This window comes from Danio rerio, chromosome 5 (assembly GCF_052040795.2).
Source record: "Danio rerio strain M-AB ecotype USA chromosome 5, GRCz13ab, whole genome shotgun sequence".
Lineage (NCBI taxonomy): Eukaryota > Metazoa > Chordata > Actinopteri > Cypriniformes > Danionidae > Danio > Danio rerio.
The window spans coordinates 66799498-66825031 of record NC_141025.1 but is presented as its reverse complement, the minus strand read 5'-3'; the positions used below and the strand labels follow the sequence as shown (position 1 = coordinate 66825031).

General features: G+C 32.7%; 2 protein-coding genes and 2 long non-coding RNA genes across 15 annotated transcripts in view; 1 reads left to right on the top strand and 3 right to left on the bottom strand.

Annotated features, from left to right (window-relative positions):
• Positions 1-10392, bottom strand: part of tmem132e (transmembrane protein 132E) — a 1079249-nt gene extending 1068857 nt beyond the window's left edge. For all 12 annotated transcript variants that reach the window (XM_087252404.1, XM_087252403.1, XM_087252405.1 and 9 more), the window contains exon 1: positions 10165-10392. The gene's annotated coding sequence lies outside the window, so the exon portion shown is untranslated. The remainder of the gene's footprint in view (positions 1-10164) is intronic.
• Positions 2317-25534, bottom strand: part of dtx2 (deltex 2, E3 ubiquitin ligase) — a gene marked incomplete in the record, with an annotated part of 61013 nt that continues 37795 nt past the window's right edge. Inside the window, 4 exon segments of the mRNA NM_001127307.3 lie at positions 2317-2327; positions 11632-11647; positions 19473-19856; positions 20065-22784. Coding sequence (NP_001120779.3) covers positions 22539-22784 — 246 coding nt within the window.
• On the bottom strand, positions 16678-18414 carry LOC141385638 (uncharacterized). The gene is made up of 2 exons (XR_015492192.1): positions 18326-18414; positions 16678-17844 (listed from the first exon to the last, which is right to left on the bottom strand). It is a non-coding gene; the product is annotated as an uncharacterized LOC141385638 (long non-coding RNA).
• On the top strand, positions 19049-20531 carry LOC147844445 (uncharacterized). The gene is made up of 2 exons (XR_015492135.1): positions 19049-19577; positions 19716-20531. It is a non-coding gene; the product is annotated as an uncharacterized LOC147844445 (long non-coding RNA).

Below are 25534 nucleotides of genomic sequence, written 5' to 3'. Positions count from 1 at the left end.
ATAATCAAGTAAATAAAAATTAAAAAACAAATTAAAAATCAATAAATAAGAAAATAAGAAATAAACAATAAAAAAAAGATCAATAATAGGCAACCGATATCAGAATGCCAGTTTATTTTTCAGCCATGGAAAAATAAATAAATAAATAAATAAAACTAAAAATAATATTAAAAAAAAAGAAATCAAGATTGGTGCATCAGTACCTCTGGTTATAGCATAGCATTTAAAAAATACTTTATAGGTGTATACTTCGTGACGCACCATAAAACAGTGATTCAATTCAGCTGAACAGAAAAAAACAAAACAGGTAACAGATCTCAGTTCTACTGAATATTGCTATTCATCCATCACTGCTCACTGAAGGGCAGCATATTGATGAGAGCTGTCATTATTACCGTTTCATCTTCATGCAGACAGAAACTCAATGGACAGCAGTGGCATGAAGGACAGAGCCACTTAAAGACCTGAACACATACTTTTGCTTTGATCAGTCTCACCTGCATTTGCCAATTAGATCAATAGAGTTATAGACTGAAATATACTTATCCTTGGACGCATCTCATATGCAGATCAAGCAAATCTGCCACAGTGGAGTTTTCATTTTAGTCTTGGATGAAGGCTACCAATCACTACTGTCAATTTAAACTAAGCAATAATCATGACGGTTGTGTCATTGTAAAGACCCCAGTCTCTTATTTTACCCATTAAAAACAGAGGAACAAGCGCATGCCTGCGTCTGGAATACACAATCCTGCCCACTTTCTAAATGCCAGAGATCGATAGGCAATTTGATGGATGGCTTCAGGAATACGAAGATCCCACCATGAGAGCCCTTAGCTCAATCTAAGAGGACTTGTGTAAATCAGGTTAACAGCAACCCGAGGCAAGAAAACAAGCAAGTAGACAGAATATTCCTGTCTGTAGCCGGAGGATAACCGTGCTACTATACAAATGACAACAACTCTTGTTAACACATCTGTAAACTGACATTCTTTCCACCAAAGGCTTCAAATCAAACAGTACATAATCAAGAAACAGCAGCGATGCGCACAAGCATTGAATTTAGATTGTGGACAGGAAGAGAGCATATAACTATTACACCGACAATGGTTTGCAGTTATATATTGGCCTATGGTCACTCATTTTCAGCAATAGTTGCAGATTGCTTGCAACTTGTTGACAGACAGCCCTATTTTTTGAATACAGATTTGCAATAGGGATGGATGATATGGACTTTAAATGTTATCACAATATTTTCTGATATGTATTGTGATGGATATTATTGGCGGTAACTTGTAAGTATTTACTGAGAAACCAAAAAGTTGCATATCTTAGAGAAAAGTATTCATTTTCATATTTGTATATAATATTATTAATGTTATTTAAAGCATTTTAACAAATGATGAACAATGCATTTAATAAAGTATTTGTTCATGTTAGTTAATAAAAATAGTTATTCCTTGTTAGTTAATGTTAGCTCATGGTGCTTTAAATGTTAACAAGCGTGAATTTTGATGTTACTAATGCATGTTGAACTATAATTATTAATGCTGTATAAGTATTGTTCATTATTAGTTCACGTTAGTAAATGTATTAACTAATGAAACCCTATTGAAAAGTTACTGTATAGTTTTTACGTACCCAATTCAGAAAAAAAAAAAAAGTTTAGATGCTCAAAAAACACCAATAAAAAAAATAATTGTCAGCCATTTCATTTGTAAATATACATCCTTTTCTGTAATACAGACCAGCAAAACATTTTAAAAAATTGTGACAGGAGGAATTTAGGGCTAGTAACCAGGTAAATTAAGGAATGTGATTTCAAACAGGTGATTGTAACAACAGTGTTTAACATAATTAAATGATTAAAGGAATCTGGAGGAATTTCAGTGTGTAAAGGACAAGTGTGCAAGCCTAAGCTGAGAAACTGTGATCTCTGATACCTCAGGTGGCACTGCATGGGCTCAGGACTACTACAATACGTTACCACAATACATGGTTGCATTCACAAATGCCTGATAAAACTGTACTGTAAATAACGCAAATTAAATCCATCTTTATATAGGATTTCATATTTAAATGCTATAAATGTATAATACAATATAACATAACACACACAAACTTTGATAAAACTGCATTGGACCAACTTAATTGTATTATAATCTGTATGCATTATTAATTATTATTGGTTTAATTTTGATTTCAATAATATATTTTTTTTTTTGAGTGTAGGTCAGCGCAGATTCTCTTCAAGTATGCACTTTAAAATCAAATTACGAAACTGCTTGTGAGCCACTAACATGAGCAGCAAATGTCATGTTTAATTACTAAAATCAATGACTGACTGATAGTAACGCAAGAACTCTGAGGTATAGATCTCATTTTATCTCCAATCAATGAAATGTACACTATCATTCACAAGTTGAGTGAGCAATTTATTCAACTTTAAATTAAACATAAAATATTATAAATATTGTAGTGAACACCCTGAAGGTGAATGATTACCATTCACTGTACAAAATAATTTACCCATTAGGATGAAAAAAGTCTAAAAAAAAATAATTAAAAAATAAAAGATTGGCAAATTATTGCCCCAGTTTACCTGAAATCATCCAAATAAAGTCTAAACCAACAATAAATGAAACAAACTCTGAACCGCTCATGTGAACAATTATTTTTTATTTTATTTAATTTATCTGGAATAAGTATAGAACAAGATACTCAGAAAACACACCCGTTTAGCTGTGCATTTACTAAATCAGCAATGTGTCTGACAGATTGCACTATTCATGTCCTTCATTAACCAGTTTTAACATTTTAATCTGTTTTCAATTATTTTTTTTAATTCTTTGTTTCTTTTGCTTATTGAATTCTATGTTTCTTTTAGTATTGCTTATGTAAAGCACTTTGAATTGGCATTGTTTATGAAGTGTGTTATATAAACTAAAAAATGCATTAAAAACATGACAAAGGACATCTGTGACTGTTTTTGTCCAAATAAGCATGTCAAAAACAGAACACTAATGGCTGTTGAATAAAGCCAAGTGCCATGCTAGCAAAGAAGTCAAGAGAGCACAGACAGAATGTTATGTCATCTAAATGAACAATTGAATATGCAAACTTATTCATAACAACATGAGACATCCGAAATGAAGAAAATCATCAACATTTGTTATATTCCTAATGGCAAAGCAAGCAATATGATTACACAGCTCTCTGATATACTTAACTCTGATTGGTCAATTGTGACAAGATGTTTTATTCCCTGATAAAGAACCAATTAAACTAATAACAGGCTCATGAGTACAAGTCATTTTGACAGCCTTTTTTTGATGCACAAAAAGTTTCTTAGCACTTTGTATAATTAAAAGTCACATGTTTTGAAATGTGCAGAAAGATTGCATATTAGCCATGTTCGCATCCTATTTTTTATGCACATTTTGGAATATTTTTGCATAATGGAAACAAAATGTGCATATATTTTTAAAAATGCACATAAGAATCATAATCTTGGGATTTTAAAATTTGGACGCATGGACAAACCAGTGGACTAGTGTAGGCAGTGTAGGCCGGTCAAAAGTTTGAGGTTAGTTTTTTTTTTTTATTTTTTTAAAGACGTTATTTATTAAATGTGTAAAAAAAAAAAAGTAAATATTTATTATTTTGGATAACTGCTTATTGTATGTAGTTTTTAAATGAAATTATTACTCCAGTCAATATTGCTTTTGTTACTATCATCATTTATAATAATAATAATATTAAGTTGTAATAACAATAATGATAATATTAGAGTGATTTCTGAGAGATCATGTAACTGAAGACTAAAGTAATGAAGCTGAAAATACATCTTTAAAATCACAAAAATAACTTATTAAATGAGAAACTACTCTTAAACATATATTTTATTGTGCAATAACATTTCAAAATTAGTACAGCATTTTTCATTAAATTAATGCAGTCTTCCTGAGCAGAAGCTTATTTTAAAACCTATTAAAAAAATCCTATTGAACCCAAACTTTTGCCCGGTAGTGTAATTGTAAAATAACTGAAACGTTATTTAGGTAATTCTAAAATATCTTAGCCAAAGTCTCTCAGTTTAACATCTCGTGACTTGAAGGGAGCAAACATGTTCGTGGACACCAAAAAAACAGATTTTCAAAAGAAAAGCACCATTGTTGTTTTAACGCCCCTTTGATTGGCATTTTTATTCACATGCCCAGAGCTGCTAAAGTTACAGTAAACACCACTTGGAGGCACTCAAGCACAAAACAGTAACTTGCAAGTTCAAGAAGCACCATCCAATGTCAGGGGTGATTTTGCAGTTCACCTTGCTAGTACTCAAAGTCAAGGTTTATAATAAACACAACTGCAACTTACAATAATGTCAGCAGGAGTAAATGTAGCAAATACAATTTGATGGTGCGCTTCATTTCACTTTTTCTTTTCACATTTTTTATGACTTGCAAGTTCATTAAGTGCCACCTAATGTCTGCTAGATAAAAATCTGCAGATAAAAATGGCCTGAATGTGAACAAAGAAAAACGTCTCAAAATACACTGATGATAAACATGAGCGAAAACCAGTCCAGTGTGTACAAGCCTTCACACATTCAAAAGCCACCAAGGATTCATTGCGTTACGGCTTTTTTTTCGAAGTTGTAAGTTTAGAGCAAAAATTAAGTAGCATATTTGGATGGAAAAATGTTACCATTGTTGTCCATAGAGGACGAGAGCGCTCTTGGATTTTATTTTAAATATAGATTTTTTTGTGTTTCAAAAATGAACAAAAGTTTCAGTGGATTGAAATGACTTGACTTTATTATTATTATTATTATTATTATTATTATTATTATTATTATTATTTTGATCAAGTAATGTACCAAACTGTTGCACTTGATAAATGATTATATGGACTTTTTTGACTTAATGTGACCAGATATTTAATATGGTAATTTAGCATTTAAATTTGACAGGATACAGTATATATAAACAGGATGATTTACCTGAATTCATCCAAATTAGGTCTGGATAATTTAGAATAAATTTATGTCAGGAATTTAGCAAACTGTTGCACTCGATATAACTATATAGGAACTTTGACTCCATTAATTTCTCCGTTCAGTCTCTTATTTAACAGGGGTCGCCTCAGCGGAATGAACCGCCAACTATTCCAGCATATGTTTTATGCAGCAGAGGCCCACCCAGCTGCAACCCAGTACTGGGAAATGATTCCATAATTTTACCAGCTATCAAATATGGTAATTTTGCAATAAAATAAAAATTTCATATTAAGGCTGCACAATATATTATTCCAATGTATGCATCAACAGTAGTCATTGTATATCGCATAGATTTACAATGTTGAGTTGTGGTAACAATTGATCAACAGTCAGATCCGAACACAAGGTTTGTGGAGTAATTGAGCTCAACTATAATGGAGTAAAATTTTTGAATTAGCACGTTTTTAAGACCTATGCATTGAGGCACAAGACATTTTACCAACTGACATTTAATAGAAAATTGAGTTATTTACTGAATACAATAAACAATGCAGTGTAATTTGCATTTAGAAAACCACAAAGCATGCTTTTATCTTTGCTTCAATGTATTTGCCTATGCTTTTAATTTTTCTACATTTTATGCACAATTCAGTTCCCAACAAAATCATCCAGATCAATCAAATGTATTATTTTGATAACACTTTAAGGACCAATTCTCACTATTAACTAGTTGCTTATTAGCATGCATGTTATTGGGACACTGGCTGCTAATTATAATTATTAACTACATATAGCAAGGAGTAAATTGGGAGTTTATTAAAGCTAAAGTCAGGTGTTATTGCTTTGCTATAGTGAACATTAAAATAAAACTTACTATAAACTACAGTGTCACAGAAATAAAAATAATCACAATGTCAAGATTTGTCCAATACCGTGCAGCCTTAGTTCATATCGACTTTGTCACTTTAAAACCCAAATCTGTCGGATCAGGTCAGTGGTTCAGTGTTTACTTGCCCTGCCAAAATTTTCTATGGCCCTAATAAAAAAAGGGAAGTTAATAGCTATTTTTAGCCGAATATTTTAAATAATGTGTCAAAAATATATAGTCTGCGAGTCTAGAGGTTCAATACTTAAATGTTAATAAAAGTGTTATGCAAACAAAAAGAGCAGTATGGAAAATGTGGAGGTATTTTATTGCGGATCGAAATTATTTAACAAAAGGTGGCTGACTTGTCAAACTGACGGCAAACTGTGCAAAACATCACTTCATTTATTTTTTATTTTTTTGCGTTGTTCACAGGTAAATATCTGCTTCCAAGACGTTAAAAACAGACATTTTCATTCATTTATTCATTTATTTTCTTTTCGGCTGAGTCCCTTTATTAATCCAGGGTCGCGACAGCGGAATGAACCGCCAACTTATCCAGCATGTTTTTTACACAGCGGATACCCTTCCACCCGCAACCCATCTCTGGGAAACATCCACACACGCTCATACACTACGGACAATTTAGCTTATCCAATTGACCTGTACCGCATGTCTTTGGACTGTGGGGGAAACCGGAGCACCCGGAGGCAACCCATGCAAACAGAAGAAGAACATGCAAACTCCATACAGAAACGGCAACTGACCCAGCCGAGGCTCGAACCAGTGACCTTCTTGCTGTGAGGGGACAGCACTACCTACTGCAGCACTGCGTCGCCCAGACATTTTCTTTTAGCCTTATAGTTTGATGTTACCGCCACATTGCTGTTTCTTCGCTGTACTGGTTGTTCCAGATTATGGAAAAAAATTGCATGCTCAAAACATCAAATCAGATAAGAGGAACTAGTAGAATTAACTTCGGTAAATCTCGAGTTAACTACACTCATTTCATTTGATAAAGTAAATGGGCTTCGCAGTTCATCAAAGCTTCAGGTCAGCCATTCTGGAAATATCATTGGATGTGAGCTTTATTGAAGTACTCACAAAAAAAAGAAGATTATGCAATGCAAGGACACCAGCACTGCCAGACATCAAAAACCCTCAAGCTGCATCATTCTGAACAACTCACAATTAATTACATGTCATCTCGTCAAACTTGGAGAGACAATGGAGCCTGCATTCATTAGCTGACAATGATGAACTAATAGTGGCATGACTGCGAGAACGAAAGTGAATTTCCATAGTCGCACACTAGGACCAGGGCCACAGCGAAATGTGCAATTAGCCGGCGGGGATTGTGAACACACTGTGTGTGATCAGCCGTTTGGGAGAGTGGAGTGTCAACACCTCCAGATGAAAAGTGACACACTGATTAATGGCGCAGCGGCACAGACTGCCACCGAGCTCATGAGATAGATGGGCCGGAGTTTAGTTTGACTTCAGACCACTGCATGTCACAGATTAATGCTCATCCTTCTCTGGAATCTTGGAATGCAAAGTTAGAGACAGGTCTTTCAAAACACACGCACTGACAAATTAATATTTCACTAGAAATAGAGGAATGCTGCGGCATGTCGATCTAGGTTTGTCTATGTTAGCTGTTCAAAAATGGCAATTGGTGCAATCTTTGCTGTCTAGTCATGATCAAAGATATAAAGAAAGACTATCCATCAGATCTAACTGGATCGTTTATCAATTTAACATGTTTGAAGCACCCTGCAAAGGATTATTATAAAACATCCAGCACATCTTCAAACTGACATTATTCAAGCATTAAACTGACCAAATGAACATAAAAGTGAGAGTATAGACTTTTATAATGTTGCATTATAAAACATTTCTATTTCAAATAATTTTGCTTATCTTGAACTTACAGCAACAACTACTAAATAAAAACAGTTTTACTCTTTCCACGCGCCATTAAGCCGCACAAGCATTTTCAACTAATAGGAAGAGGCAAAGTGTGTCTTGAAAGGCAAATCGGCATATTAAAGACTTCTGAAGGATAATGGGACACTCAAGCCTGGAGAAATGGCTGCTCTGCTTTACAAAATGTATTTATTTATTTTTACAACATCAAAATGAAAAAAATATTTTAAACTGCAATTTTGCAATAATAATGCTTTTGATTTATCAAATCCTTTGTAAACATGTGTCTTCTTTAGAAATAAATACATTTTATAAACTTAATTTCCATGTTTATTATTTATTTATTTACAAGTATAATATACAGTGCTCAGCATATATACAGTTGAAGAATTATTAAACGCCCTGAATAATTCACCCCCCTGTTTATTTTTTCCCCAATTCCTGTTTAACGGAGAGAAGATTTTCGTCATCTCTAAACATAATAGTTTTAACAACTCATTTCTTTTATCTTTGCCATGATGAAAGAAAATAATATTTTACTAGATAATTTTTAAGACACTTTTATACAGCTTAAAGTGACATTTAAAGGCTTAACTAGGTAGGTTAGGGTAATTAGGCAAGTTATTGTATAATGATGGTTTGTTCTGTAGAATACTGAAACAAAATATATTAGCTTAAAGGGGCTAATAACTTTGACCTAAAAATGTTTTTAAAAAATTAAAAACTTTCTCCAGACTAAAAATATCATCGGAAATACAGTGAAAATTGCCTTGCTCTGTCATTTGGGAAATATTTAGAAAAGAAAAAAAAAAATTCATAAGGGGTGTAATTATTCTGATTTCAACTGTAAGTACACTCCTCACAAATCTCTCTTTAAAATCCATATTTTTAATAGGAAGCTATACAATATTATATTGTGCATATACATTACATTAGTCAGTACTGAAGCCAAATCTGGGGCTTATCTAACAAAATAACTTACACTAACGGTGCAAAAACTAATACAACCAAATTTATATGTTATAGAAAAATAATAAATTAATTTTTTTTTTTTTTTAAATCAAGAGAAGCAAAAAGGTTGAAATTTATTTTTATTTTTGGCAATATTTTGCTTGAATTAACTTGTATTATCTTTTAATTTCTAAATTTGATTGGGGGCTAAAATATTATTTTATATAAAAATCATTCCCCATAAATTATATCATTAAACCATTCCCCATAAATCCACAGATTTTATATAAAATTCTCAGAATAGCAAAAAAAAAATTGTGCTGAAGTAAGTTTCATGTTAACGGAGTTATTTAGTCTTCAATCAAGTAAAAATTAGCCTTGGTAAATGATAAAGAAGTTTGTTATTTTTAATGCTTTAAGTATTTTCGCTGTGGTCATCTGAATAACAATGACAACAACAACAATTATGATTAATTAAATAAAATGCACAAACAAAAATGTTGTTAATCTAAACATTATACAGTAATTAATACCAATAAATTAAATAAGATTACAATAAATGAATTATCCAAAAACTGAAACTTAAATAAATACAGAAATACAAGTTTAAAGTATAATAAAGTATAACGTATATATAAAATATAACATTAAAATTATTAAAGTATCAACATTCATTCATTGTTAGTTAGTTTGGGTCAATTTAATTGATTAATAAATAAATTAACCAATTAACAATAACAATAATAATTTAAAAAAACAGTATTTGGTCTAAACAAACAATATCGATGTCTCCCTAAAACTATGAAAATTATAATAAGATACAATAAGTCCTTGACACCTAAATATCTCCTTCTGATGTGATTAATCAAGTTTCTCAACAAAACAAGATAGATAATTAAATAAAGGCATAGGTCTAACTTGCATATTTGATTATAGAATTATGAATTGCATTTAATACACCCCCCCCGCCACACACACACACACAAAAACAAATGTCCCTATAATTTACATTAATTTCGCAGCCAGCAAACAAGCAGGTGCTTCGAAGCTGAAAACAAAGCTAACTTAAAGTTCTTCTTTAGCTAAAGAAGCATCTGAACAATACAATTGTACTGTTGAGGTAAAGTGTGTTTTATATTCATAATTTCGTTCATTTTTAACCAGAGACAACTTGTGACACAATCTCTGCATTGTATATTATGCTACTTTGAATATTTGCATCGTAAATGGCATGTATGAATGATAGCAAAACAACATTAGCACTAGTTAATTGACTGTGCACTGCAGTCATTGGCTGCTAATACGATTTCCCTATTCAGAATTTGCAAGGAATCCTTTTCTGAAAATATATCAAGGTGAAAGTCCGAATGTGTGAATATAAACCAACTTTACCGCATAGACTACAAAATTACTTCCTTACCTGTTGTCCGTACTCAGGATTTCTCCTTCATCAAATGTTTCCAGTTTGTGTCGCAGCTGTGTGTTGCTGTTTCATGTTTTACATGACACCTTTTCTGCTTATTCAACCAGACAAATACTGATTTTCATGATGTTGTCGTCGCTGGTAAAGTTATCTTAAAAACGTTTGAGAGCTTCAGTTTCCATCAACAAACTTAGCAGTCGAACTCTCAGATAGTAGCCTAATTAGAATCAGGTGAGTCAGGTCATTTCACATTTGTGCACCAAATTTCATCACAAGCCAATCCTTTGACGTAGGCTACCACATTTAAAGGCACAATATGTAAAATAAAATGTAATTAAAATATCCAAAAACCACCAGAACATTATTGCATATTTTGCTCACGTGTTTATCCTAAATGTTTTCAAGAATGTTCAAATTCAGAGAAATAAGCATTTTAACTCGTCACACGGACTGTATTTTTAGGCCAAGCCAATAATATTGATAAAAAATGGTATTCCCGTACTACGGAGCTTAAGTAATTATTAGAAAATAATATAGTTCAAAATACAAATTTAGATTTTAGTCTTAAATTGAAGGTATAGCCTACATATAAAATAAAAAGTAATAATAATTATTGGTACTTGGTATTGGTACCGGATTGTCAGTGTTCCTTCAGTCATTGCTTTTTTGAGAGATTTCAAGATGTCAACTAGAACGAGACTTTTAAGATATTAAGACGTTTTTGTATAACAAATAAAATTAGAATAAAATTGTTCATCTTATGTATCCTGTAAAACAGGCAATGGCAAGATTTTGTAAATATATTGTTTTAAAATGTGTTTTCTGAGTTGATAAAGAAGACAGTATCATTCGTTTATTTTATGATTGTAATTATAAAATTGTTTTGGTGTGATCTTTACTTTTTTTGTTAAGCAGAGTATGAGTATTGCCTTGCAATTCAAATAAAAAATATTTTGTTTTTTTATGAGAATACAGTTGACTTCAAAATTTGGTTTATTGTTAATTTGATCATTAAATGTGGATTTTTTTGTATTCATAAATGTAAATGGGCAGTGAAAAAAAACTAATTTTAATCACTTTAAAATAGAATTAGGTCTTACCTGTGTACGATAAAAGAAACAAAAGACCTGTTGTTTACTCTAAAGCTTTAAATCTTTTCTTTAAATAATTTAAATATTTATATAATTTATTTGTTTTGATGTCAAATTAATGTTGTCATTGTCCTTGTATGTTCTGTGTTCTAAAATTGCAATAATAAAGCTAATGATATCATGCATGCTTGATTTCCGCTTTGATTTTATAGAAAACATGTAAACACCAAAAACAGGCTGGGTGCCACACAATCAATTTATGTTGGGACAACATGAAGGAATTAGGGTAATGTATTATTTTTTTTTTACAAATCTAGGTTGATTTTTTAATCTAGGCAGAGTTTTTAAGTTTAGACCAAATGCTCAAACATACCTGTTTTTTACCACAAGTTGCAGCGTTGCTCTTTTCAGTTCAGTACAGGTGTTGGAAACACATCTCCTGGCAGCAGATCTTCATTTGTGCAGACAGAGAAAAACCTGCCTTTTGCATTTTCACAATACAGAGTTGTACAAAAATACATCACACAATCCTTTTTTGTTTTGCAGTTTTAGATTCAGTCTAAAATGGCAGTGTGAACGCTACCTGAACCAAGTCTGAATGTATGTATTTCTTTTTTCGCTTCAGTTTCCAAACAAATGAGAGACAAGTGTGATAGCTTTACCAAAATACATCATATAAGCTTCTGTTTGTCTGTTGTTAGTTGTTATTAGATTCGGTCTAAAATGTAGTTGCATTTGCAAACTTGCAGTTTCTAATTCCAAATAAATCAAGAAAACTGAGCTACAAGTGTGAGAGTTGTTCCAAAACACTTCATAAAAGACTTTTGTGTTGTTGTTCAGTCTTAAATAGCAGTGTGAACGCTATAGGTGAACTAAGACTAAATTCATCTTATGTTTTTTCGGTTTCAAATCCCAAAAAAATCCAAGATAGACCTTTAATTGATTATTTTTTTCAGTTTCATTAATTGTTTCTACCAAAACACATATAATCTTTGTTATTATTAGTCTTGGATTCAGACTTAAATTATTAACGGCTGATGAACCAGGACTAAACGTACCAGTTTCTTTTTTTGCTTTACTTTCCAAACAAATCAAGAAAACTGAACTACAAGTGTGAGAGGTGTACCAGAATACATCATATAAGGCACTTTTGTTTATCTGTTTGTTTGTGGCAGGGTGAATGCAAGGTAAACTAGGACTAAATATATCCATTGCTTTTCAGTTTCAAACTCCAAACAAATCAAGAAAACTGAACTATAAGTGTTATAGCCGTTCCAAAATACTTAACAGAAGTTTTTTGTTATTGTTTGTTAGTTAGTTAGTTAGTGAGTTAGTTTTAGATTCAATCTAAAATGGCAGTGTGAATGCTAGATAAACCAGGACTAAATGTATCAGTTTCTTTTTTTTTTTTTTTGCTGCGGTTTCCAAACAAATCATGAAAACTGAACTACAAGTGTTATAGTCGTTCCAAAATAGTACTTAACAGAAGTTTTCATGGTTCATGGTTCTGCACCTGATTATATATGTGACCTGATATCTACCTCCTCTTCCTCTCGCAATCTACGTTCTGCTTCGGGGCTCACCTTGTATCAGCCCCATTGCAAACTTAGCAGCATGGGAGGCAGGCCATTCTCTTATCGTGCCCCGAAATTGTGGAACGCTCTCCCCACAAACACCAGAAACGCCAGTTCCCTGGACTGTTTTAAGAAACTTCTTAAAACTCATCTTTTTATTATTGCTTATAACTTATGAGGCCTTCTTTAAGTATGTATATTTTTATCATTATAATCATTCTTACTTTTTTTGTGTATTTCATGTTCTTCTGTGTGTTGATGCTCTTGTTAGCGCTTTGAGTTTGAGAAAAGCGCAATATAAATAAAATGTATTATTATTTTTTAGTTGGTTGGTTGGTTGGTTGGTTTTAGATTTAATCTAAAATGTCAGTGTGAACGCTAGAAAAACCAGGACTAAATGTATCAGTTTCTTTTTTTTTTTTTTTGCTTCAGTTTCCAAACAAATGAAGAAAACTGAACTACAAGGGTGAGAGTTACTAAAATACATCTGATACTAAAATACTTCATACAATACGTTTTTGTTGTTGTTTTCTTATATTCTGTCTAAAATGGCAGTGTGAATACTAGATGAACTAGGACTAAATTTATCTTTTGTTTTTTCAGTTTCAAATAAATCAAGAAAACTAAAGTATAATATTAGTAACAAAATACATTTTATAAGCCTTTTGTTGTTATTAGTTTAGGATTCAGATTTGAAGTGTGAACACTAGATGAACCAGGACTGTTTAGTTAGTTTTAGATTTAGACAGGTTAGTGTGAACATGAAGTGAACCAAGACTAAATTGATCAGTTTCTTTTCGGTTTCAAATTCCAAACAAATCAAGAAAAACTAAACTATAAGTGTAATAGTTGTACCAAAATACTTCATAGAAGCCTTTTGTTGCTAGTTAGATTTAGATTTAGCCTGAATTTGACATTTTCGAACGCTAGATTAACTAGGAACAAATGTTTCGATTTCCTTTTTTTTCTTGTTCTTTTATTCCACACTAAAGCAAGAAAACTGAAATACAAGTGTGATAGCTGTACCAAAATAAATCTTATAAGCATTACTTGCTTTGTTTGTTTGTTGATAGTTTGATAATTTTAGATTCAGATTAAAATGGCAATGTGAATGCTAGTTGAACCAGGAGTAAATGTATTATTATTATTTTTTTTTTAAATGAAGAAGAAGAAAAGTGAAGAACCATAAGCATAAAAGTTTAACCAAAAATACCAACGCAATCTCACAGCAATTCGTAACTTTTTGATTTAGTGGCTAATTTGTATGAATTCGTACGATCTAATTTGTACAATTTAGTACGATTTGCTCATCACCCAATGAAGGTAGGGGTTAGGGGTGGGGTTAGGTGCCACGCCTCCTTTTTTAAATCGTACATTTTCGTATGACTGAACTCGTACGAATTCATACGAATTAGCCACTAAACTGACAAAGCGTAAAATACTTACGTTTCCTCATGAGATCAGGCTGAAATACACAATATAAACCTTTTGTTGTTTTTAGTTTTGGATTCTGACTTAAAATATGAACAGCAGAAAAGTGTTTCTCAACTACATTTCTGGAGGACCACCAGCACTACACATTTTCCATGTCTTTTTAACTAAACACACCTGATTCAGTTCATCAGCTCATCAACACTGAAAGACCCGTAATGGGTCTGACAGACAAAGGAGACATCCAAAACATGCAGTGTTGGTGGTCCTCCAGGAACATGGTTGAGAAACACTGCACTAGATGAACCAGGACTAAATGTATCCAATTCTTTTCCTCCCTTTTTTTTTTTTTTTGTTTGTTCAAACAAATCAATAAAACTGCACTAAAAGTGTGAACACAATCAAAATGGCTGCTTAAAGAAAACCTACTTACATCAGATCACCAGTAACCCAAACAACATTTACCTCTACAATCCCACTTTTTCCACAAAACGCAATGTGAATTACATTCTTATTTTCAGACCTCCAAAAAGCAGCAGTAAAACAAGTATATGATCGAATAATCTTCTTTCATTTCTTTTAGAAACTTCTGCAAGAGCCCATTTTGGGAGAAGATAAGCCTGTGGGCCTGCGGCGGGACACACTTCAGTGGAGGAAATTCATCACAGCACACTTCGCTCCTTGTTTTAATTACACACAACAAACAGCATAGATGTTTCCTAATAAGATGGAGTCAGAGAGGGTCTCATTACCAGTTATGAAGAAAAAAGAGGGAGAGAGAGAGAAAGTGGGAGAGCTTTCATAAGCAAAAGTGTGGATTTCTCATGCATACAGAGGGAGGGAGTACAATAAACAGGCAGTAAATCAGTACCAAAATGAGTTGGCATGAGAAGTGTTGCGCTTATAATATTTGTTCAGTGTAGAACCGGGGGTAATACATTTTTTAAGATGTCTCCTCAGAGTACAGATTGATCTAAATCATATCTCATGCTGGTTTCATAATATCAGGCCAAGTTTGGAACAAACTATATGTTGTTGGGTGTCAGAATTCCCATAATTTCATGACAGTATGTGATGCTCACTTTGGAGCTGTTCAAGTCCTTGGACACTTATTTTGAAATCTGCAGCTGTACAAGTTGTAGCTGTCTAAACATTCACAATTTACAAGCTGTAACTCTGAGATCTACAAGGGTGTGAATGCTTTCTACAAATTAAAATATAGCAATTACAACATCTAAATTTGAATCTGGGGCAATACAGTGGCTCACAGCAAGAAGATCACTGGTTCAAGTCCTGGTTGGACCAGTTGGCATTTCTGTGTGGAGTTTGCATGTTTTCCTCGTGTTGGAATGGGTTTCCTCTGGGTGCTCCGGTTTCCCCCACAGTCCAAATATATGCGCTATAGTGAATTGAATAAACTAAACAAGGCCGTAGTGTATGAATGTGAATGTGAGAGTTCATTCCGTTGTCGGGACCTCTGATAAATGAAGGACTAAGCTGGAGGAAAATGAATGAAATTTGAATCTGATATTTTTTTTCGGTTTGTTTTATTTTTCGGTGAAAGGGCAAAAATTTGGGAGACATACTCACATAATCTGACACAATGACTTGTGTCCATGTAGCCAACAAATAAAAAAAAACAATAGAAACCATCATAGAATTTATAATGTTATAATAGCTTATACAGTTTTTAATTTAAACTATATTAGTCCTGTTGGGTATCTCCTGGAGATTTGTTCCCCTTCAGGTTCTCTTCAACCCTAACTGAACATGTCTCAGAACTCATTATAAAGCATACAAATGTAGTGGTTTCAATGATTCATATTTGATGGTTAGGAATGTTTTTAAATATATTATGCGAAACTATTACAGAGCTTGCTGCTATATCTTGTACCCTGAATCAGCCTTTGATGTGATAAAACATGACGGCACTCTGAACGTAACAAGACCATTTTTGAGAATTTCGGCCAAAGCATTTAGGAGATATTTTGTTCTGCTATGAGGAACTCGTTTTTTGGTATTATTTAGATCTTCTGATTCATTTAAGTAAATTAATAGATACAATAAACAATTGATAAAAATCAAAAATGGTCAAGCTACTTATTTTACAAGAACTGTGTTTTTGACAACACATAAAAAAATAATAAATAAATAAATAAATAAATAAATAAATATATATATATATATATATATATATATATATATATATATATATATATATATATATATATATATATATATATATATATATATTGTTTTGAAGGAAGTTGGAACTAAATATGCTGGACAACAGAGGCCTCATGTAACTTTGTGAACAATCAGGCAAACAGCCTAGGAGGAGTTCAAAAACGTAGATTTGTTTATTTTTTATAATTATTATTTTTTTTATAATTAATTTTTAGGGGGTTTTCACCTTTATTTGGATAGGACAGTGGAGATTTTTACAGACAGGAAATGTGGGGAGCAGAGATAGGGGAAGGATCGGCAAAGGACCTTGAGCCGGGAATCGAACTCAGGTCGCCATGAGCACCTTGGTGCTATGTGTCGACGCACTAACCACTAGGCTATTGGCGCCGACATATTTTTAATAATTATGATGGCAGATTACGTCATAGGATGCAATCGAATTGGCATGAGCTCAAGAAATCAGAGGGGGGAAATTGTTTCTAGCCCTTATGGTTTAAAAGTTATTAGCATAAATGTGTGCAAAATTTGGGCACCTATTTCATTTTCGTTTATTTTATTTTCGGCTTAGTCCCTTAACTAATCCGGGGTCGCCACAATGGAATGAACCGCCAACTTATCCATCATATGTTTTACACAGTATGCCCTTCCAGCTGCAACCCAACACTTTGAAACATCCATACACTCCTGCATTCACATGCATACGACCAATATAGCTTTTTCAATTCACCTTCACCGCATGTCCCTGGACTGTGGGGGAAACCGGAGCACCTGGAGAAAACCCACAAGAGCACAGGGTGACCAAATTCTACACAGAAATGCCAACTGACCCAGACAGTAGTAGCAAGGAGTCGAGATTCCAAAAGAGTTGCATTCTATAATGCGAATCAACACGACTGCATGTGCATCAGCATTCTAATATCCTTTGATCTTCACATTTGCATTAAGCATCTTCTTACAGCATCACCACTTACCAGCAATTGAATATTCTAACCTACAATCAAAGACCTCATGTTTATCACATGTTATGTTTATCAAAGTCAGCTCAGTTTGGACATTTACAGAGTCTTCCTTGGCAAGACTGCAGTTCTTTTGAATCACAGAAAATAAGGATCTGTAACCAAAAGGAGGCAAACTTGTAGATTAATAAACTTTTTTGTCTCTTTAGAATGCTGATTCACATCTGATAGGTGGCTGCTCTGAGGAAGCAGCATGTCTGTGGCAGTTTTCAGCTTTAATTTCACGAGGTAAGAAGGGAATCTCGCTCTGCAGCTGAAAAGCATTTGTCTTTATAAAGCATAAGAGCAACAGCTGTGATGCAGATTTCCTCCAGTCATGAAGAGCAACACTGTCCTCTACTGGCTGAACGCTGCATTCCAGGCTGCTTAGGACAATATCTGCTGGATACAAGATAACGTGGTGAAAGGTTGACTGCCAAAAACACTCCCAGGTCATCATTTATTATGAAAGTGAAACTATAAGGTATGTTTTAAGAACATAAATACACACTACTGTTCAGAAATGCAGCATTTGTAAATGCATACTATTTTATACTAACTAATGGTGAATATAAAAAATATATACAGTTGAAGTCTAAATTATTAGCCCCCTCTATACTTTCCACAATTTCTGTTTAACACATTTCTAAACATAATAGTTTTAATAACTCATTTCTAATAACTGCTTTCTTTTATATAAATTATAAATAATATTTTACTAAATAGTTTTCAAGACACTAGTATTCAGCTTAAACTGCAATTTAAAGGCTTAACTTGGTTTATTAGTTTATTTAGGCAAGCTAGAGTAATAAGTCAAGTCATTGTATAGACTAGAGATGCCCAAACTAGGGCCCGCGGACCAAAGTTGGCCCATGGTAACCTTTGATTTGGCTCACAATCCCATCTGAGAAGAGGGAGAATGATGGGAATGGTTTAGAGATTGTAATTCATTCGGTCTATTGCCAGGATCTGGTGAGAGCACAGTTAGCTTAGCTTAGCATAAATCATTGAATTGTATTAGACCATTAGCATCTCAAAGTTTTACGATGGGGATTGTTTAAAGATTGTCATTTCGAATTGAATGTGATAATTTATTTGTTTGTATTAATGTTAAGCTACAAAAAAAGCTTACTGGAATTAAACATTTCAATTTAAATGGTGTCAATTAATCAGATTTAGTTTAAAATGTGCATACTGTCATCCGAAAGATAGAGGTCTTTGGGGAGCAAATCAGGGCAAAGGGAGATTCTGCTTGACTACTGAATTTAGCTTTGAACTCCACTGTGTTATAAATGTGATTGTTTATGTTTTTATTGCAATAGTTATAATTAATAAATCTATATTGCATTTGGTAATATGACTCAAAACAGTATGGTATATTTATCTTTCGCCCATGGCTTTCAATGATACTTGGTTTTTGGCCTTTCATATGAAAAAGTTTGGACACCCCTGGTATAGACCATTTCAATTTGGTGATGCCATTGGCCCATGAAAATTTGCTGTTTATTGTCAAACTATTTTATAACTGTAAAAAAGGCAATCCAATCAGAATTTATGTAAAAACAGCTATGATAATATTATTTATTAATATGTCAAGCTTTTTGAATTCCCGAAGCTATGGAAATAAAAAATGTATAACAGGAAATATGTTAGGACAATTGTTATTGTTTAAATCCCTTAAAATGGTCTATAACAATGACTTGTACTGTGGATGATCAAAAACATCTATATTGCATAAGAGGGCTAATAATATTGACTTTAAAATGTTTTTTAAAAATTTTAAACAATTTTTTTAAAAATGCAATCAGACTTTCTTCAGAAGAAAAAAATGTTATAGGAAATACTGTGAAAAATTCCTTGCTCTGTTAAACATCATTTGAAAAAGTAAAAAAAGTTACAAGTAAATGTGGCCAAATCTTCAATGTATATTTCACTTTTTTGTTGTTGTTGCAAATTGTCCAATAGCTGCACTGTAAAAAATTATTGTTATTTTACTTTTTTTTTTCAGCAGCTTGGGTGTAACGGCTGTTAAATTACAGAAATTTACCACAAAATATCAGATGTTAAATTACAGAAATTTACCACAAAATAGCAGACATTAAAATACAGAAATTTACTACAAAATAGCAGATGTTAAAGTGCAGAAATTTACCGTAAAATAACAGACGTCAAATTACAGACATTTACCATAAAATAACAGCCGTTAAATTACAGAAATTTACTGTACAATAGCAGACGTTAAATGAAAGAAATTTACTGTAAAATAGCAGATGTCAAATTATAGAAATTTACCACAAAATAGCAGATGTTAAATTACAGATATTTACTGTAAAATAACAGCTGTTAAATGACAGAAATTTACGTAAAATAGCATACGTTAAATTACAGAAATTTACCACAAAATAGCAGATGTTAAATTACAGATATTTACTGTAAAATAACAGCTGTTAAATGACAGAAATTTACGTAAAATAGCATACGTTAAATTACAGAAATTTACCACAAAATAGCAGATGTTAAATTACAGATATTTACTGTAAAATAACAGCTGTTAAATGACAGAAATTTACGTAAAATAGCATACGTTAAATTACAGAAATTTACCACAAAATAGCAGATGTTAAATTACAGATATTTAGCATAAAATAGCAGCCGTTAAATGACAGAAATTTACCGTAAAATAACAGACGTTAAATGACAGAAATTTAATGGAAATTTCTGTAATTTAATGCCTGTTATTTTACTGTTTTTTTTTCCAGCATCCCAGCTGCCGGTGAAAAAAAACATTAGAAAACTGATTTTTTTTTTACAGTATGTATACTTATTAACAAGTAACAGAAACAAAGAGGTGCTGTTAAATGGAGTAGTGTTTATTGCTGATTAGAAGTTGAATATATATTTATATATACAGTTGCATACATTGTAAAACCAAAGATCCCATACGGTGGAATATGAGATGAAGGAATGAATGGATGTTTCCACACTCGCTGTGTGGTAATGAACTGTAATTTTATCAAACACTGCTGATTGTCTCTGTGGCACAATGTAATACTGCAACTCAATAATAACGCTGCGAGACTGCATTTTTTACGTGTACTTTCAAGGTCCCGTTCGTAATAAAATCAGCACTGATTTACTTGATGTACTTATGAATAAAACCAGCACTAGCAGTATTGCCAAGCTTGGATTTTTAAATCGATAAAATGAACGTAAATTCAAAGTTGCAATATTTTGTGGAATCAATGAAAACAAACAAGTCCCTTATGTTTATTAATTAAAAGAATAGCAGCAAGTGAGAAATCACCAAATCTGACATCTGGAAAAAAAAAAATTAAATATGAACTAAATTAGCTGCAGATTCTGTAAAAGTGCCTTTTATTTCTGAAGCGGTACGTTTTACAACACTAGTAAAGATTTATGATTTGCACTGATGTGCAATTTTATGTTTTTGTATATTACTGCTTTTAAAAGGGATAGTTCATCCAAAATTAAAATGTACTGTTAATTTACTCACCCTCTTATCATCTATGATGTTTTTTCCAGTGGTCCTTGATGAGTCATATGATGCATGTCCAAAAATATCAGCACTTTGGGAGTGTAAAATAAAATAAAAGTAAACTTACAGACAAAACAAAATGAATACATATGGCTCCTGGAGATACAAGAGGTCTTGTAAAGCAAACTGACTGGCCTGTGAAAGAAACTGAACATTATTTATAGCATAATATTACTAGAGTCTAAACGCCCTGTTGCATAATGACTTCTATTAAACATTAAAGAAACACTCCCCTTTTACATTTAAAAGTACCATAGAGTTTTACCATATTTTAATCCATTCAGTTGATTGCTGGGGTCTGGCGAGAGCACATTTAGCTTAGCTTAGCATAATTAACTGAATCGGATTAGACCATTAGCATCTCAAAATTTTCAAAAGACATTTTCATTAATTTTCCTATTTAAAGCTTGACTATTCTCTGGCTACATTGTGTACTAAGAGTGATGAAAAATTTAAATATGGCTATATGATATTTCTACACTCTCATTCTTGAATAATAATCAAAGAACTTTGATGCCGTACCATGGCTGCGACAGGCACAATAATATTATGCAGCACTTGAATAAAAACTACAGAACTTTCAAGCTTTAAATAGCAAAACTATCAAAACTTTTTTTTGCTAATTTTGGTAATTTTTTTGAGCAAGATGCTAATGGTCTAATCCGATTCAATAAACTGTGCTAAGCTAAGCTTAAACATTAAGTTAAGCTTTCAACAGACCTGGAGATTAGTTCAATTGGATTCAAAAACTGAAAAGTTTACAAATAGGTGATTTGTAAAGTAAGGCAATTAAAAATTTGTAAAATGAGCCTTTTAAAATTTGTAAAATAAGTCTATTAAAAGCCTATAAAATAACCTGTAAAACGAGCCTTCATTAAAAGTATTCTTTAAAAATTTTTACATTTTGCTTAACAAAATGCCATAATCCATTGTTCTCTTGATCTCTGGGAACCATTCGGCTCTGGATAATAGGTAATAATGTAGTAATTAATATTCAATTTCATCATTTCTTTTCATAAGACCTCAATGTAGCAACAAGAGCAAGCGTCCTTTTGTTTTGCCTGTAAATGCATTGAAATTTTAGCTAAAAAATAGTCATTAAATGTTCTATTAAAGCCCAAAAAAATCTTGGATGGCCAACAGCTTTTAAAAAAGCTAATGTCATATGCGGTTGAGCTTTCCCTTTAACAAAATAGTGTCAGCATGATTCCCAGCAACAGTACAATGATCTCTGCTCTACTGTAATGTAGTATTTGAGGAAGGACGTCACAGCTCTGTATATTGAGATGAATGCCTAAACTGGCGATAGAGGTCATTAAACCCCGAGTCGTTCCTGCAGAACCGTCAGTAGCTGCCTCACAATACGCTGAAACTAAAGATGACCACGAAGCCCACATGTGCGTTAATATTCTAGACTTGGCCGTACGCGTGGAAATGGATGGGTTGGTATCAACATCCAAATCTCTTGGTGAACAGCGGAAACTCTAGTTTTGTTTTCTTCCCTTTTCGTCAAGTTAGATCTACCGTAGCCGGTTATTCACATGGCAGAACCTTGAGCGTCTCGTTTGAGGCAGTCTTCGGTTACGCCCTGGGATGCCAGTTCTGAGAGCACATTGTCCAGGTAGTTTGGGTCGGGATACCCGTGGCCAGATACATTGGACATCATCTCAGTCTTGTGGTGGATCTCGTTCCATATGACGGTGTCGGGCTCGCCTGTGGTGCTGGAAGTGCCCACGGTGAAGATGAGACGGCGCGTCCATGCTACTTTCAGCAGCTCCAGCACCTGCAGATGGTAAACATGAACGTAATAAACAGCCTCAGGTTTAAGGGGTTAGTTCACCCAACAAAGACAATTCTGTTATTGATGTTATTTTAATCCCCTGAGAGCTTCCTTCATCTTCACAACACAAATTGAAATATTTTAGACCAGTGTTTCTCAACCACGTTCCTGGAGGACCACCGGCTCTGCGCATTTTCCATGTCTCTTTAACCAAACACACCTTATTCCGATCATCAGCTCATTAGCAGAGACTAAAAGACCAGTAATGGGTGCGACAGACAAAGGAGACATAAAAAAACATGCAGTGTTGGTGATCCTCCACGAACGTGGTTGAGAAACACTGTTTTGGATGAAATCTGAGAGCTCTTTGGTCCTCCATTGATAGTTTTGATGTGTCATCAATTAGGGGAAAGGCCACCCTGCTGGGGAAAACATTACTATTTCCTGCTGATCGCCGAGTCATGGGCTAAGTAATTTATGTTTTTTTTTATCAAAATTTAATCGAAAATATCTTAATTTGTGTAATGAAGATGAACAGATGTCTCAGTGCATTGGAAAGATGAGTACGTTGAATAATAAATAACGACATTTTCATTTTTGGGTGAGCGAACCCTTTAAAGTAAACACTGTTTGCTCTCACTGAGAGAAACACAAACCTGCACAAAGATCAACATAAACCATTAATGCTGAGCAAGACCTGGGCCGGGAGCCAATATATGCTACATTTCTTTTGTTACACTGCTGCAGTGAATAGGGATTCATTTTTCTTGCAATGTTGTTAAAAACTCCAGAAGCTCCAGGGTTCATGCTGTGATCTAACCCTTTATAATGAACTTCGATAGAGGTTACAAAAACAAGAAATTACATTCTGTGGAAATTGAAAGTTGATAAAAGTTCATAAACAAGTTTATAAATGTACTTAAAAACATTGTTTTAAAGGTTTGAGTATATTGAGGGGAAGGATGCTATGGTGTAAGACCTTGAACCAAAGCTTATGAAGGGAATGACACAACATGGCTGAACAACCACAATAGACCACTTTGCTAATGTACATATTTTAAGACCTTTAAAACTTAAATATATAGTAGTTCACCACAAAAATAAGAAAATAAAATAACAAAGCAATTTGTAATATTCTTTCATCACTGAATGTCTAACATTTTCAAACGTCAATAAGTCATTAAAACCATAACATCTGTTCAGAAAACATGCATTAAACTGCTTTATTCATATGGTTTACCTTATTATTGGTGTCACTTTTAGAATCTCAAAACTATTTATTACTTAAAGGCAAAAATGATGAGCAATAAATGTTTTTAAACAGGTAAACGCAGATAGGGTTTTGTTGAAAATGGCAAAAATGACTTGAGAATGAGTTGAAAATTATAATCAGTAAAGTTGTGCCTGTCTGTGTTTATTGTATCTCTGTTTTTTGTATAATTATAAACACCATTTAATTTGTTGACCTTCTACACCAAAAGCTGAATAGTTTTTTTTTCCATTCTAAGCCCATATCAGCTAGATAAGTGTTTGTAACACAAACCAATATATCTATAAATTTCAGGTCTGTATAAACCTCTGAACCTTAAATATGTCGACATTCAATGAAATATAGATAAAGGGATATCAGTTACATGCAAAAAAATGTAAAATAATATATATATATATGTGTGTGTGTGTGTGTGTGTGTGTGTATACATACATACAAATACATACATACATACATACATACATACATACATACATACTTACTGTACGTATATGCATACATACATACATACATACATACAAATACATACATACATACATACATACATACATACATACATACTTACTGTACGTATATGCATACATACATACATACATACATACATACATACATACATACATACATACATACATACATACATACATATATACATACTTACTGTACGTACATGCATACATACATACATACATACATACATACAAATACATACATACATACATATATACATACTTACTGTACGTACATGCATACATACATACATACATACATACATACATACAAATACATACATACATATATACATACTTACTGTACGTACATGCATACATACATACATACATACATACATACATACATACATACATACTTACTGTACGTACATGCATGCATACATACATACATACATACATACATACATACATACATACAAATACATACATACATATATACATACTTACTGTATGTACATGCATACATACATACATGCATACATACATACATACATACATACATACAAATACATACATACATACATATATACATACTTACTGTACGTACATGCATACATACATACATACATACATACATACATACATACATACATACATACATACATACATACATACAAATACATACATACATACATATATACATACTTACTGTACGTACATGCATACATACATACATACATACATACAAATACATACATACATACATACATATATACATACTTACTGTACGTACATGCATACATACATACATACATACATGTGTGTGCCTAAATCAATACAAAAATTTAATTGATCATAAATTTAAATACCTAGAAATGTCTTTTATTGGTAACACTTTACAATAAGGTTCATAAGTTAATGCATTTACTAACATAAACTAATTATGAACAACACATGTACAGCATTTATTAATCATAATTAAACATTTGCTTATGCATTATTATTAACATTCAAGTCCATGCTTGTTAACATTA